General features: G+C 38.5%; 1 protein-coding gene across 1 annotated transcript in view; it reads left to right on the top strand.

Moving 5' to 3' along the window:
• The window catches only part of FAM117B (family with sequence similarity 117, member B), an 82,383-nt gene that overhangs the window by 52,697 nt on the left and 11,829 nt on the right, over window positions 1-17,857 (top strand). Inside the window, exon 4 of the mRNA XM_011974472.1 lies at window positions 16,517-16,660. Coding sequence (XP_011829862.1) covers window positions 16,517-16,660 — 144 coding nt within the window. The remainder of the gene's footprint in view (window positions 1-16,516; window positions 16,661-17,857) is intronic.

Here is a 17,857-nt window from a genome sequence, read left to right as displayed (position 1 = left end):
TGGCGTGAACCCGGGAGGCGGAGCTTGCAGTGAGCCAAGATTGCACCACTGTACTCCAGCCTGGGCGGCAGAGCGAGACTCCGTTTCAAAAAAAAAAAAAAAAATCCCAGAATTATCAGAGCGTGGTGGCAGATGCCTTTAATCCCAGCTACTCGGGAGGGTGAGACATGAGAATCACTTGAACCTGTGAGGCGGAGGTTGCAGTGAGCCAAGATCACACTACAGCACTTCGGGCTGGGGAACAGAATGAGACTCTGCTTCAAAAAAAAAAAAAAAATTAGGTATTTAATTTTTATCATGACTAACACTTTAGTAATAAAAGATCTAATATATAGTTATTGAATTCTAGAATATAGTTGGTGCTTTGCATTATTACTTTATGTAGTGTATTTGTGCTTATTTTATAGTTTATGGAACAAGATTTAGTATATTAAGCCATTTTTGCATCTTAACTAGCTGCTGCCTAATTATTACAGGAAAGAAGTATGGAAGTTCAGGTATTATAATTGGTTTTGGCACATATTCTCTAACCTTTAGATCGTCTGTAGCTATTGAGCCATATATGACATTCTTTTACCTTGCAGTGAATGTCATAGCTTGTTCATATTGGGGAAGTTGTATGTGGAAGTCATATTGCTTGCAGCTAGATAATTTAATGGCTATGGAGGTCATTTGATTGTACCTGCTTTAAAATTTTTCTAGCTACAAAAGAATCATATGATTACATTGATGCAAAAAAAAAAAAAAAAAGCCCCTGGGAAGTGTCCATTTATGTTAGAAATACTCAAGAACATTAAAATAAGGAAATCTTTCTTAATATGATCACACACATACACACACCTCTCTTTACCTTAAGATTCCATGCTATTAATGAGAATGGGGAAATAAGAGAGACACTTCCACTAAGATCAGGAACAAGGCAAGGATTTTTACCATCCCTCCTTCTGTTTACGTTGTACAAGTGGTATTAACTAATACAGTTAGAAAAGAGAAGTCAGGCCATTAGAACTGGTGATGAAGGCCGGGCTCAGTGGCTCACGCCTTCATCCCAGCACTTTGGGAGGCCAAGGCAGGCAGATCGCGAGGTCAGGAGATCAAGACAATCCTGGTCAACATGGTGAAACCCCGTCTCTACTAAAATACAAAGAATTAGCCGGGCGTGGTGGTGCGTGTCTGTAGTCCCAGCTACTCAGGAGGCTGAGGCAGGGAAATCATTGAACCCGGGAGGTGGAGGTTGCAGTGAGCCAGATCATGCCACTGCACTCCAGCCTGGTGACAGAGCAAGACTCTGTCTCAAAAAAAAAAAAAAAAAAAAAAAAAAGAATTGGTGATGAAGAAATAAAACTCCCTTTCAGATAATATGATAGTATATCTGGAAAACCTCCAAGAATCAATAAAATCAATGAAAAATTTTTGTATGGTTGCAGTCCATAGCATTAACAAGCTAAAATCAATACCATTTATATATACAAACATCAACCAGCTCTACTGTAAAAATCCCAATTTACAGTAGCAGCAGAAACAACTAAATAAGAATGAAATTAATAAGTACTATGCAATCTACATGGGGAAAATTAAAAACACTTCTGAAAGATACAAAGTAGACCTGTACAAATGTAAAATGTGTTATTCTTGGATAGGATGAGTTAATATAATACTTTCTAATTTAATTCATAAATTTAACACCATCCCAATAAAAATATTAGTAAGCTTTTTGACAGCATTAGAAAAGTTGCTACTAAAAAAAACTTGCTACCTAAAGCTCATAGGGAAAAGTAAATATGTGAGTATAACCAGGAAAGCTGTGAAAAGGAAAAACTGAGGGCAGCTAGCCTTACTAGATATCAAAACATACTATAAAGCCTTTACAAGTGAAGCAATGTGCTACTGGTACATGAATTGACAAATTGTTCAGAGGAATAGACTAGAAAGCCCAAAAATTGACTCAGGTACATACAGAAATTTACTGTATGGTAAAGGCATCTCAAATCACTGGTCAGAGGTGAACTTTTGAATTACTAGCACTGGGACAAGTCGTAGCCATTTATAAAAAGAATTAGGCCACACCATATACAAAAACAACCTCTCAATGGATTAAGGATCTAAATGTAAACAACAAAACCATGTATTAGAAGACATTACTGAATTCTTCTGTAATCTCAGCAAAAAATAAAAAAGATTTCTGTGACTCAAAATTCATAATCAGCAAAAGGTTGATAAGTTTAATTATATCAACATTTTTGTGTGGCAGAAAACATTATAAACCAAGTGTAAAAACTGAAAAAAACAAAATATTCACAACATACACCACAGACACAAAGGGCTAATAACCCTAATATAAAGAACTCTCAAAAACTGAGACAGTTGCTGCTACCAGTGCATGCATGCACCCTCCAGTGGCATAAGGATGGCCCTTGCCTGCCACCAGCCCCCACAAGCACCTCTTGGGAATCTGAGGATTGACCCATGCAGCCTGCTGCTGCCACTCAGTCACACAAACCAGCCGGGGGCCTGGAGACCGACCTACTCAGTCCACCACTGCTACTGCACTGCCAACACCACACACACTGCCCAGAGTCCTGAGGACACACCTGCCCAGCCTACCACTGGCACCTGAGCATGCCACATGAAAGCCCAAGGACCAGCTTACCCAGACCCACCAATACTGGTGCTTGTGTATGCCACCCAGGGGTCTAAGGACCAGCACACCGGGCCCACTGCCACCACTGCTGATGCCTGAGGACTAGCCTGGCTAGTATTCCTGTACTCTGCAAAGCCTTACCACAGCCTTCACTGACAACTCCAGCCTAAGCTGCTGAGAAACTCAGAGACACCACTGTTACTGATTATGGCCAAAGAAATCATACAGAGACTACACTACTGCACCCACCCAGAATCAAAGACAAAGCTACCCAAGCAATGCAACAGATAAATCTATAGGAAAAAGACTTTCCCTCTGAAAGCCAATTCAAAAAATTGGAGGAAGTGACTGTTATACTAAATGTACAGGTATTAATATAAGGATACAAGAAAAGTAGAAAAGCAGGGAACCATGACACCTCCAAAGGAGCCCAATAATTCTTCAGTAACAGATCCCAAAGAAAAGGAAATGGGTGAAATTCCTGAAAAACAGTTTAAAATAGTTATATCAAAGAAACTCAGTGACATACAAGAGAACACAGATAAATGATACAAAGAATCAGGAAAATGATTTCTTATTTGAATGAGTAGTTGAATAAAAGAGATAAAAGAGATAAATTAAAAAGAACCAAACAAATCATGGAGCTGAAGAAATCAAAGAATGAAATAAAAATTCAGTTGAGAACTTCAGCAATATACTAGATCAAGCAGAAGAAAGAATTTCTGAACTTGCAGACAGGTCTTGTGAAACAATCCAGTCAAACAAATAAGAATAAAAACGGATGACAAAGCCTATGTGACATGCAGGAAGCAACAAGCAATCAAGTATTTGAGTTTCGAGAGGTCCGGAAGAAGAGATGGTCAAAGGCATCGAAAACCTATTGAGTGAAGTAAGAGCTGAAAACTTCCTCAGTCTTACAAGAGATACGGACATACAGATACAGCAAGCTCAAAGATCCCCAAATAGTTTTAACCCAAAAAGGTCTTCTCCAAGGCATATTATAGTCAAACTGTCAAAAGTCAAAGACAGAATTCCAAAAACAAGAGAAAAGTGTCAAGTCACATGTAAGAGAATCCCCATCTGTCTTAGTTCATTTGTGTTTCTGTAAAAGAATACCCAAGGCTGGGTAATTTATAAAGGTAAGGGTTTTATTTGGCTTGTGGTTCTATAGACTGTACTGAACCTCAGACTGCATCCACTCATGGCGGAAGGCGAAGGGGAGCCAGTGTGTGCAGAGATAACACGTCAAGTGAGGAAGCAAGAGAGATAGAGGGGTGGTGCCAGACTCTTTTTAACCACCAGCTATTGTAGGAACTAATGGAGTGAATTTACTTCTTCCCTAGAGAAGGTATTAATCTGTTCATGAGAAACGTGCCTCTATGTCCCAGACACTTCCTATTAGGCCCCACCTTCAATATTGTACATCAGATTTCAACATGAGGTTTGGAGGAACAAATATCCCAATGATAGCACCGTCAGACTAATAGTAAGTTTTACAGCCAAAACTTTACAGGCCAGGAGAGAATGGGATGATATATTTTAAGTGCTGAAAGAAAAAAGACTGCTAGCCAAAAATATTTTACCCAGGAATAATGTCCTTCAAAAATGAAGGACAGTTGGCTGGGTGCGGTGGCTCACACTTGTAATCCCAGCACTTTGGGAGGGCAAGGCGGGCAGATCACCTGAGATCAGGAGTTTGAGATCAGCCTGGCCAACATGGCAAAACCCCATCTCTACTAAAAATACAAAAAAAAAAAAAAAAAATTAGCTGGGCATGGTGGCAGGTGCCTGTAATCCCAGCTACTTGGGAGTCTGAGACAAGAGAATCACTTGAAACCAGGAGGCAGAGGTTGCAGTGAGCTGAGATTGCACCACTGCTGATGGAGCTGAGACTCCATCCTGGGTGATAGAGTGAGACTGTGTCTCAAAAAAAAAAAAAGAGGGTGGGTATGGTGGCTCACGCCTGTAATCCTAGCACTTTGGGAGGCTGAGGCAGGCAGATCACTTGTGGTCAGCAATTCAAGACCAACCTGGCAAACATGATGAAACCCCATCTCTACTAAAAATACAAAAATTAACCGGGCATGGTGGTGCATTCCTGCAGTCCCAGCTACTCAGGTGGCTGAGGCATGAGAATCTCTTGAACCAAGGAGGCAGAGGTTGCAGTGAGTGGAGATTGTGCCATTGCACTCCATCTTGAGTGACAGTGAGACTCTGTGTCAAAAAAGAAAAAAAGACAAAATAAGCCTTTTCCAGACAGGCAAGAACTTAGGGAATTAATTACCACTAGGTCAGCCCTACAAGGAATATTTAAGCAAGTCCTACATCTGGAAATGAAAGGAGGGTATCTACCATTATGAAAACACACAGACATAAAATTCACTGGTTGAGCAGACATAAATGAGAAAGAGAAAGTCAAATATTATCACTACAAGAATCCCACCACATGTAAAGGTAAACAATAAAAGAGGAGGAAAGGAACAAAGAATATACAAAACAATCCAAAAACAATTTAAGTGACTGACAGGAGTAAGTTCTCACCTGTCAATAACAACCTTGAATGTAAATGGCTTTAATTAGAAGATGTAGACTGGCTGAATGGGTAATAAAATAAGAACCATTAGTATACTGCCTGCAAGAAACTCACTTCCCCTGTAAAAACACGTATTGATTGAAAGTGAAGGGATGGAAAAGGCTTATTCACGCAAATGGAAACCAAAATTATGCAGGATTAGCTGTATTTATATCACACAAAATAGACATCGAGTCAAAAAACAAAAAGACAAAGTTATATATAATGATAAAGGGATCAATTCAGCAAGAGGATGTAACAATTGTAAATATATATGCACCCTACACCAGAGCACCTAGTATATAATGCAAACAGCGTTAGAGCTTAAAGAGAGAAATAGACCCCAATGCAATAATAGTTAGAGACTTCAAGACCTCACTTTCAGCATCAGATCATCTATATAGAAAGTCAAGAAAGAAACATTGCACTTAATCTGCACTGTAGATCAAATTGAACTAATAGACATTTACAGAATTTTTCTTCCACTAGCTACAGAATACACATACACATATCAGCACATGGAACGTTCTCCAGGATAGACCATATGTTAGGCCACAAAACATATCTCAACAAATTTTTAAATATTGAAATTATTAAGATCTTCTCGTACCATAGACTAGAACTAGAAATCAGTAACAAGAGGAAATTTGGAAACTGTACAGATACGTGGAAGTTAAACAACATGCTCCTGAATGACCATTGGGTCAATGAAGAAATTAAGGAAATAAAAAAAAAATTCTTGAAGCAAATGAAAATGGAATTACAATGTACCAAAACCTATGAGATAACAGTATATTGCTAAGAGGAAAGTATATACCAACAAATGCCTACATTAAAAAAAAGATTTCAGATAAACAATCTGAAGAGTGTACCTCAAGGAACTAGAAAAGCAAGAACAAACCAAACCTAAAATTATTAGAAGAAAGATTATTAAAGATAAGTATGAACAACTGTACACTAACAAACTGGGAAACCTAGAGGAAATGGGTAATTTCATTGACACATACAGCCTACAAAGATTGAACCAGGAAAAGGTAGCAAACCTGAACAAACCATGTTACTGGTTATGAGATTGAATCAGCAATACAAATTGTCCCAACAAAGAGGCCAAGGACTGAATGATTTTACTGCTGAATTTTAACAGACATAAAATAGAACTAACACCAATTCTTCTCAAACTATTACAAACAATTATAGAGGAAGGAGTTTCTCCTAACTCATTTTATGAGGACAGCATTACCCTGTACCAAAACCAGACACTGGCACAACCACTACCCCTGGGGGTGGGGGGGGAAGTGCGGGGGGAAACCACTATGGGCCAATATCCCTATTGAACGTAGATGCAAAAATCCTGAGCAAAATACTGGCAAACCAAATCTAACAACACATCAAAAAGGTAATATAACACGATTAAGTGGGATTTATTCCGGTGATGCAAAGATGGTTCAACATAGACAAATCAATAAATGTGATACATCACATTAACAGAATGAAGGACTTAAACCATATGATCATTTTAATAGACACAGAAAAACCATGTGATAAAATTCAGCCTGGTCAACATAGACAAATCAATAAATGTGATACATCACATCAACAGAATGAAGGACAAAAACCAACAATCATTTTAATAGATACAGAAAAACCATGTGATAAAATTCAGCATCCCTCCATGACAAAAACTCTCAACAAATTAGGCATAGAAGGAAAATACCTTGATGTAATAAAAGCAATAGGTGACAAACCCACAGCTAAATTGTACCGAATGGAGGAAAGCAGTAAGCCTTTCCTCTAAGAACTGAAACATGACAAGGATGTCCATTTTTACTAGTTACTCAGTGTAGTACTGGAGGTCCTAGCCAGAGCAGCCAGGCAAGAGAAAGAAAATGCATCCAAACTGGAAGACAGGAAGTCAAATTTTTCTTTACAGATGACATGATCTTATATATAGAAAAACCTACCCATTCCAGTTTATCTGTACGTAAAGTAAGAACCAAAAGACTCTACAAAAAAATCACAAAACTGATAAATGAATTTAGTAAAGTTGCTGGATACAACATCAATATATAAAAATGAGTAGTGTTTCTATACACTAATAATGAACTAGCTAAAAAAGAAATCAAGAAAGCAATTCAGTTTTCAATGGCTAAAAAAGAACAACAAAAAACCCCGAGAATAAATTTAATCAGGGAAATGAAAGATATCTACAACAAAAACTGCAAACACTAATGAAAGAAATTGAAGAGGACACAAATGGAAAGATGTCCTATGTTCATAAGAAGAATTCATGTTATTAAAATGACCATACTATCCAAAGCAATCTGTAGATTCATTGCAATTAAAATATTAATTGTTTATATTAAAATACCAATGGCATTCTTCACAGAAATAGAAGAAACAATCATAAGATTTGAATGGAACCACGAAAGACCCCAAATAGAGCAATACAAAGCAAAAAGAATGAAGCCAGAGGCGTCATACTATCTGACTTCAAAAATGTCACACAAAGCTATAGTAATCCAAACAGCATGGATCCACAGAACAGAATAAATAACCCAGAAATAAATTCATGCATTTATAGCCAGCTCATTTTTGACAGAAGTTCTAAGAACATCCACTGGAGGAAAGAACATCTTCAATAAATAGTGCTGGGAAAACTGACTTATGCAGAAGGATGAAAGTGGACCATTATCTCTTACCACATATAAAAATCAACCTAAAATGGATTAAAGCCTTAAAGGTGAGAGCCGAAACTACAAAACTCCTGGAAGAAAACATAGGGGAAATGTTTCAGCACATTGGTCTAGGCAAAGATTTTATGACTAGGACTACAAAGGCCTAGGTAACGAAAAATATATACAAATGAGACTATGTTAAATTTAAAAGCTTCTCTACAGCAAAGGAAACAACAGAGTGAAGAGAAAGCCTGTTGAATGGAGGAAAATATTTGCAAAGTGTTCATCCAACAAGGAACTAACATTGAGAATCTTCAAGGAACTCAATAGCAAAAAAAAAAAAAAAAACCCAACAAGTAATGCCATTAAAAAGTGGGCAATCTGACTAGACATTTCTCAAAAGAAGACACAGATTAAATGTCTGACTAGACATTTCTCGAAAGAAGACGTAGATTAAATGGCCAACAGATACATAAAAAAAAGGTTCACCTTCACTAGTCGTCGGGGAAATGCAAATCAAATCCATAATGAGATATCACCTCACCCCTGTTAGAATGGCTATTATCAAAAAGACAAAAAATAACGTATCAAAGGGATACCCTGCGCTCACATGTTTATCGTAGCCACTCTCAGTAGCCAGTGTATGGAATCAACCTAAGTGCCCATCAACAGTTGAATGAATAAAGAAAAATGTAGTGTGTTTGTGTATACATGTGTATACATAACTGATCAGTGTTTCATTGTGTGCACGCGCACACACACACACACAGTGTAGTACTGGAGATCCGAGATGGGCAGCCTGAGTACCCACCAACAGTTGAATGAATAAAGAAAAATGTGTGTGTGTGTATACATGTGTATAAAGACTGATTAGTATCCCATTGTGTGTGTGTGTACAATGGAATACTAATCAGTCTTAAAATGAATAAAATTCTGTGATTTGCAGCAACATGAATTAGAACTGAAGGTCACGTTAAGTGAAATAAGCCAGGCATAGAAAGATAAATATCACACTTTCACACTCGTAGGTAGAAGCTAAAAAAATTGATCTCATGGAGGTAGAGAGTAGAAGGATGGATACCAAAGGCTGGGAAGGGCCGGGGTCACGCGGGGTGGGAGGTCATGAATGAAAAGAGGTTGGTTAATGGATACCGATATGTAGTCAGATAGAAGGAATAAGTTCTAGTGTTCGATAGCACAGTAGAGTGACTATGGTTAACAATAATTTATTGCATATATCATTAACTATGAGAGAAGATTTGAAATGTTCCCAGCACAAAGAAATGTTTAAGTTTATGGATATTCTGAATACCCTGATTTGATCATTATACATTATATGCATGTATCAAAATATCACACGTACCACATAAATATGTACAATTATTATGTATCCAAAAAACTGAGGGACAGATGACTAAAAACCCAAGAAAAGGGTGAACGGACGTTGTCAAGAAATATATAGAAATGAACCTTAAAGGCGGGGCACAGTGGCTCACATCTGTAATCCCAGCACTTTGGGAGGCCGAGGCGGGTGGATCATGAGGTCAGGAGATCGAGACCATCCTGGCTAACACGGTGAAACCCGTCTACTAAAAATACAAAAAATTATCTGGGGCCAGGCGCGGTGGCTCATGCCTGTAATCCCAGCACTTTGGGAGGCCGAGGCGGGCAGATCACAAGGTCAGGAGATCGAGACCATCCTGGCTAATACAGTGAAACCCCATCTCTACTAAAAATACAAAAAATTAGCCAGGTGCTGTCGCGGGTGCCTGTAGTCCCAGCTACTCGGGAGGCTGAGGCAGGAGAATGGCGTGAACCTGGGAGGCGGGCTTGCAGTGAGCTGAGATCACACCACAGCACTCTAGCCTGGATGACAGAGCGAGACTCCGTCTCAAACAAACAAACAAAAAACAAACAGCTGGGCCTGGTGACAGGTGCCTGTAGTCCCAGCTACCTGGGAGGCTGAGGCAGGAGAATTGCTTGAACCCAGCAGGCAGAGGTTGCAGTGAGCTGAGATCGCGCCACTGCACTCCAGCCTGGGTGACAGAGGGAGACTCCTCCTCAAAAAAAAAAAAAAAAAGAAAAAAAGAAGTGACCTTTAAATATACTTTGAAAAAGTCATGCTTTAAATAATAAGAATTAAAATACAATATCAATGTATACAGTGTAAACAGTTTATATGTAAACACTATGAAGAGGTTTTTCAAGTCAGTAAGAAAAAAACAGATAACATTCCTTGCTACAAAATGGACAAATGACTGGCTATCATTTTAAAAATTTACTTTCATTTATGTTCTACAATATAGAAACTAAAGGAATGAGAGCACTTGTAGTTAATGAAACTTAGCAAAGGTTTAGAAAAAATAAATCCAGTTTAGAGAGTTTCATGAAACATATATATTCATACAGTGCAGATAAAAATGTGAGGAGTAAAAATATTTTACTGTTCGGTTTGGCATTATGAATCAAAGCCCTGAAAAATCTTCCCTATCCTTTGTGTCCCCCCAGAAAAATAGCTCCCCCACCCCAGGAATTTATTCTAAGGAAGTGTTTATGTATGTGTGCAAATAATTGTCTAAGAGGATGTTCATGACAGTATGGTTCTGTAATAGTGAAAAATTGAGAACTATTTGTTTAATAGAGCATTGATTTCTTATGTAATGCACTCACAAAATGAAATACTCTGCACCTATAAAAATGATTTGGTTAAACGTTTTAAAGCATAGACATAGGTTACAGGTCTGGCATGATGTTAAAAAAAAAAAAAACCACTGGGTTCAGAATGCTACGTACAATATGTTTCTGGTTAAAAGTGTTTATGTATATAGAAGAAAGAGGACTAGATAGAAGAGTTTTTATAAAATTATTAATAGTTGTTATCTCTGGTGATTGATATCTATTTCTTTCTTCACTGAATATTTTTTTACTTTTGCAATAAAGAAAACAGTGCCAGTCCAGGCACAGTGACTCATGCTTGTAATCCCTGCACTTTGGGAGGTCAAGGCTGGGAGGATCACTTGAGGCCAGGAGTTCGAGATCAGCCTGGGCAACATAGTGAGCCTCTGTCTCTAATTATATTTTTAAAATTATTTAAATAAAAAAGAGTAAACAGTGAAGTTAAAAATAGTTTCTCAGGGCAAACTTTTTATGGACATATTCAAGTTCTCTGGATCACTATATCTCTGGCTTATGTTTAAGTATGTTCTTAAGTCTATTGAAAACTGTAGAAATAAGAAAAACTAGAGGTGAGTGTATTAGTCTCCTCAGGCTGCCGTAACAAAATATTATACATAGACTAGGTGACTTTACACAACAGAAATTTGTCTTCCAGTTCTGGAGACTCTTAAGTCCAAGATCCAGGTGTCAGCAGAGTTGGTATGTAGTTGAGGGTTCTCCCCTTAGGTTGGAAACAGCTCCCTTCTTGCTGTGTGCTTATATGAACTTTTCTTTGTGTGCATGGAAATGGAAGGGGTCTCTCTGGTGTCCTGTTGGACCAGGGCTGCCCTTCCATATGACCTAATTTAAACTTCACTGCTGACTGGGCGCAGTGGCTCATGTTTGTAATCTCAGCACTTTGGGAGGCTGAAGCCGTCTGATTGCTTGAGCCCAGGAGTTTGAGACCAGCCTGGGCAACATGGTAAAACCCTGTCTCTACCAAAACAGTACAAAAATTAGCCAGGCATGGTGGCGTGTGCCTGTAATCCCAGCTACGCAGGAGGCCGAGGTAGGAGGATCACCTGAGGCCAGGAGGCAGAGGTTGTAGTGAGCCAAGCTCATGCCACTGCACTCCAGCCTGGGCAACAAGGTGAGACCCTGTCTCAAACAACAACAACAAAACAAACCTCAACTACTGCCTTAGGTGCCTCATGTCCGAATACAGCCACATGGGCAGTTAGGGCTCCAACATAGGATGTTGGGGGGGATGCACACATCCATATACCAGCCTTGTTGAATAAGCATCTTGTATGTTTTGTGCTCTCTGCTTGGCAGTGGCACTAAAGAGATTAATAAGACATAGTTTCTCTCCTCAGGTTAATTGTACAAAAATAATCCAAAAGAAAAAAATACCAACTCTGTCCCTAGGTGTAGCTTGCTTCTGATATTTTGGGGAAATACTCTTTTTTCTGGGTGAAATATAAATATGTGTGTGTATCTGTTTTATATGCATGTATTGGCTTTTGGTTGAATAAACATTAAGGGGCAAAGGAAACGTGTTCTTTTAACTTCCTGCTTTTGTGAAATGTCTGGGGTATATGAAACTTTTGTTCCAGTAGGTAGAACAGAAAATGTTGAGAAATTAGGTATGGGGGTTTCTCTGTGCACATATAATTTATGTTTATATTTGAGGAAAGGGAAAATCAAAAAGTGCATATAAGGACTAAACCCTTGAAGACATATAGGTCAAGCTTTAGTCCCATAATTTTCTGTTTGCAAATTTGCAAAATTATTTTATAATTCACCTTCTAAAAATTGCGTCTTTCTTTACAGATCATCTATGTTACTTGAAGTTTATGACTCAGCTGACTACTGCAGGTTATATCAGGAATTTGAGTTTTTATACCTGTGGAGTGTTAGTGAGTTAAAGTTTTATTGTCTGACCAGTAGTTGACTTGTGACATTGATTGTGCTTTAGCCACCTGCTAAACTGTATATGGAGTTGTCACCACTTACGAAAGCTGAAAGGGTCTAACCAGGACAAGTGTTCACATCAAATGACTGAGAGAATAGATCTATGGATATGGCTAAGATCTTCCTCAAAAAAATAGTTTTGAGGCTGTGCACAGTGGCTCATGCCTATAATCCCAGCACTTTGTGAGGCCTAGGTGGTGGATCACCTGAGGTCAAGAATTTGAGGAAAAAAAATTTTTTTTTGAAAATTGTGTATCTGTGTGCCAAAGATCTACACTGTGGAGAATGGCTCAAAAATATAAGTTGAATTTTTATAAATTATATAAGTTTTCTCTATAAAACATTTATAGAACACCCAAACTTAAGATTTTTCTTTTCTTTGGTAGTGGATGCTGAGATTGGAAAAGGGATCAGAAAGAAGAGATGGAAGTAAAGGGAATAAGTAATGTAGAAGCTTGAGGCTGTGGGCAATGTGGGAACAGAGGGACTTATAAAAAGGGAAAAATTAGGAGACACTATATGTGAAAGAAAATAAGCGACAAAAAAATGTGAAAAGATAAAGAATTATTTTAATACATAATAGGGAAAATACAAAATAAAATTTGCAGCTACTGTTTTTTGAGCGTTCATGCTTTAGAGGCCAGGCACCATACCAGGTTTCCTGTCGTTTCATTCTTAAAGCCATGAGGTAGGTTTCTGTGTCCTGTGTGTTACATATGAGGACCCAACACTAACTGAGCAGTGGAGACATGCTCACTCAGTACTTCTGCATGGAGCTTCCGCTTGGCCTTTTTTAATCACAAATTTCTTGTGTTTGCTAAGGATTCTTGTACTATTATGCTCTTTCTTCTCTTCTTTTCTTTTTTCTTTTCTCTTGCCTTCCTGCCCACCTGCCACCCCCTTTCTCTTTCTTTCTCTCTCCTTCCTTCCTTCCAGTTCTAAAGGGGAGCAGGAATAAAAGGAGAAATAGATATTTAACACTAAGTTCTGTATCACACAGCAAGGTTATCAGGGAATAAAACTAATGGTCATTGATTAGAGGCTCTCTTACCTTTGTCTTCTTGCCCACTTCTTCCTGAAAGAGGTTTTCCGAAGAAACTTTCCTAAATGAAGGATAGGTTAATCACCTTTCTTTGCTAGACAGTAGAAGAGTCTACAAGATGTTCATCTGGCACACTGTTGTTACTAGCTTTGGCGGATACCTCTGTTAATGCTTGTTTCATATTTTATTTTGAGTGTCTTATCAGGAAAAAAGTAATATCCTGTAATTATGTAATCAGATAGTTCTTTCCAAAAGTAATACTGTGACAATAAAAACATTTTTAATTTAAAAATCTCTATATATAGATTTTGGAAGTGGTTCTCTTAAATAAATAAATCATATCATGAAAATGGCCATACTGCCCAAAGTAATTTATAGATTCAGTGCTATTCCCATCAAACTACCATTGACATTCTTTACAGAATTAGAAAAAACTATTTTAAATTTCATATGGAATCAAAGAAGACCCTGTATAGCCAAGACAGTCCTAAGCAAAAAGTACAAAGCTGGAGGCATCACGCCATCTGACTTCAAACTATACTACAAGGCTACAGTAACCAAAACAGCATAGTACTGGTACCAAAAGAGACACATAGAACAATGGAGCAGGACAGAGACCTTATAAATAACACCACATATCTACAACTATCTGATCCTTGACAAACCTGACAGAAAAAAGCAATGGGGAAAGGATCTCCTATTCAGTAAATGGTGCTAGGAAAACTGGCTAGCCATATGCAGAAAACTGAAACTGGACCCCTTCCTTCCTTACACCTTATACAAAAATTAACTCAAGATGGATTAAAGACTTAAATGTAAAACCCAAAACTGTAAGAACCCAAAACCATAAAAACCCTAGAAGAAATGCCATTCAGGACATAAGCATGGGCAAGACTTCATGACAAAAATGCCAAAAGCAATTGCAACAAAAGCCAAAGTTGACAAATGGGATCTAGTTAAACAAAAGAGCTTCTGCACAGCAAAAGAAACTTATCATCAGAGTGAACAGGCAACCTACAGAATGGGAGAAAATTTTTGCAGTCTACCCATCTGACAGAGGTTTAATATCCAGAATTTGCAAGGAACTTAAACAAATTTACAAGAAAAAAACAACCCCATCAAAAAATGGACAAAGGATATGAACAGACACTTCTTAAAAGAAGACATTTACATGGCCAACAAACATGTAAAAAATATATGAAAAAAAGCTCAACATCACTATCAGAGAAATGCAAGTGAAAACCACAGTGTGATACCATCTCATGCCAGTCAGAATGGCAATTATTAAAATAAGTCAGGAAACAATAGATGCTGGTGAGGCTGTGGAGAAATAGGAATGCTTTTACACTGTTGGTGGGAGTGTAAATTAGTTCAACCATTGTGGAAGACAGCATGGCGATTCCTGAACGATCTAGAACCAGAAATATCATTTGACCCATCAATCCCATCACTGTATATATACCCAAAGGATTATAAATCATTCTACTATAAAGACATATGCACATATGTGTTTATTGCAGCATTGTTTACAATAGCAAAGGCATAGAACCAACTCAAATGCCATCAGTGATAGACTAGATAAAGAAAATGTGGTACATATACTTCATGGAATACTATGCAGCCATAAAAAGGAATGAGATCATGTCCTGTGCAAGGACATGGATGAAGCTGGAAGCCATCATCCTTAGCAGACTAACACAAGAACAGAAAACCAAATACTGCATATTCTCAGTCATACATGGGAGTTGAACAATGAGAACACATGGACACAGAGAGGGGAACAACACACACCAGGGCCTGTTCGAGGTAGGAGATGAGGAGAGGGAACTTAGAGGACTGGTCAATAGGTGCAGCAAACCATCATGGCACACGTATACCTTTGTAACAAATCTGCATGTTCTGCACATGTATCTTATTTTTTTTAAGATTAGATAATAAATCCCCCCCAGAATATAAATAATTGTATATATTAATCTGTTCTTATATTGCTATAAATACCTGAGACTGGGTAATTTATAAAGAAAAGAGGGTCTGTGCGTGGTGGCTCATGCCTGTAATCCCAGCACTTTGGGAGGCCTACACAGGCGGATCACAAGGGCAGGAGTTTGAGACCAGCCTGGCAAATATGGTGAAAACCGTCTCTACTAAAAATACCAAAAAAAATTAGCCAGGTGTGGTGGTGGGTGCCTGTGGTCCCAGCTACTCAGGAGGCTGAGGCAGGAGAGTCGCTCGAACCCGGGAGGTGAAGGTTGCAGTGAGTCGAGATCACACCACTGCACTCCAGCCTGGGTGACAGAGTGAGACTTGTCTCAAAAAAAGAAAGAAAGAAAGAGGTTTAATTGACTCACAGTTCTGCAGGCTGTACAGGAAGTATGACGCTGGCATTTACTCGATGTCCAGGGAGGCCTTAGGAAACTTACAATCATGGCGGAAGGCAAAGGGGGAGCACACAGGTCACATGGCCGAGCAGAAGCAAGAGAGAGAAGGGGGAGGTGCTATACACCTTTAAACAACCAGATTTCATAAGAACTCAACAGTACTAAGAGGGACGGTGCTAAACCATTCATGAGAGATCCACCCCCATGATTTGGGTGAGACATCCAAACTCTGTCATTGTGGCACTAGGAGTGTTTAAAGTTATATTCTGAAATCTGAGCTCTGTTACAGTCATAAAAGAATTTTTGAGGTTGACATTCTTTTACTATATATATCCCTGTTCCCTTTGCAGTCATTCATAGGTGTGAATACATTTTCAGAATCCTGCCTTCATTGTGTGGGATCTAGGTTTTAAATTATATTTCATCCATGCTAAGGAGCAGGTTTGCTCACTCACACTTTTTGTGAGGCCTGTAAACTTTGATTTATTTTTGAGTTACTTATGTCTGTTGGAATTATGCTTCAGTCTAGAAAATTAAAAGGTAATGTTAAGCCTCTCTTCTCCATCCCATTTTCTCAAGGCTCCTGTTCCAAAGAGTGCACTTATTCCTGTAATTCCCATCACCAAATCAACAGGCTCCCGGTTCCGGAATAGCGTGGAAGGATTGAATCAGGAGATTGAAATAATAATTAAAGAGACTGGGGAAAAGGAAGAGCAACTTATAGTAAGTGATCTTGTATCTTAAGATCATTCTTGAATTCTTCTAATTATTAAAAATGCACAGTTTGGGTTTCCATATTTACTTGGGTTTTTTCCTTCTCATTGAGAGAACAAAAATTTATCTCTTTTGAAAATCTTTGACCTGGGCAAGTGAGTGAAAAGTTTTCATTTAGTTGCATGTCATAGAGGCAACTGATCTAACTTGAATTTGAATTACTGAACAGAAACTAGTTTTTGTTTGTCTGTATTTAGAAACCATTAGGTGATATACTTCTTATTTGCTATAACTCCATTTAACATAATTAGTAAGTTAAACTCCATTAGTAAGTTTAGTTAGTAAGTTTAGCTTGCTAATTATGGGGGGCAGAAGTTTACATGACATTGAATACTTTCTAAGCATGAATCTACTTGCTCCTTTTTTTAATGTCAGTGACTGTTTGGTTTTGGTTGACATGCTAGGCCATGTCATCATAAAGTACAGTTAGAAGTGATCTGGCTAGGCACGGTGGCTCACGCCTGTAATCCCAACATTTTGGGAAGTTGAGGCAGGTGGATCACCTGAGGTCAGGAGTTCAAGACCCACCTGGCCAACATGGTGAAACCCCGTCTCTACTAAAAAATACAAAAATTAGCTGGGCATGGTGGTGCATGCCTGTAATCCCAGCTACTTGGGAGGCTGAGGCAGGGAGAATCGCTTGAACCTGGGAAGTGGAGGTTGCAGTGAACCAAGATTGTGCCATTGCACTCCAGCTTGGGCGACAGAGTAAGACTCCATCTCAAAAAAAAAAAAAGAAATGATCTTCTGCCTATTCTGTCTACTAACTAGAAAACACATGAGAATAATTCCTGTGTAAAACAGAAAAATTACTGTTTAGGTTTAAAAACCATGTCACAGAGTGTATTTATTTAACCGTCTCTCTATTCTTCAGTGAAGGAGGAATTGAGTATTGTATTGATGCTTAAGATCCTCTCCCTTAAAATAAAAGGTTGGTTTAGCTAAGAGAAAACACAGCTCCCCACACCCTCTCCTCCATGCTGCCTGATGGGGTCCAGGTTCCCTGATTTAATAAAGGTAAATGAATCAGAAGCATGCAGGGAGTTGGTTTCCCTGCTAAGTGATCCACACAGGCTTTCCTTTGTGCGTGTACTTGATTTTCTCCCCATCATTAGCACTTCTGTGATTAACCTTTCCCCCGTTTAG

This window comes from Mandrillus leucophaeus, unplaced genomic scaffold (assembly GCF_000951045.1).
Source record: "Mandrillus leucophaeus isolate KB7577 unplaced genomic scaffold, Mleu.le_1.0 Scaffold146, whole genome shotgun sequence".
In the NCBI taxonomy this organism is placed as follows: domain Eukaryota; kingdom Metazoa; phylum Chordata; class Mammalia; order Primates; family Cercopithecidae; genus Mandrillus; species Mandrillus leucophaeus.
Note: the sequence above shows the minus strand (reverse complement) of the source record. Positions and strands in the feature narration are given on the sequence as shown.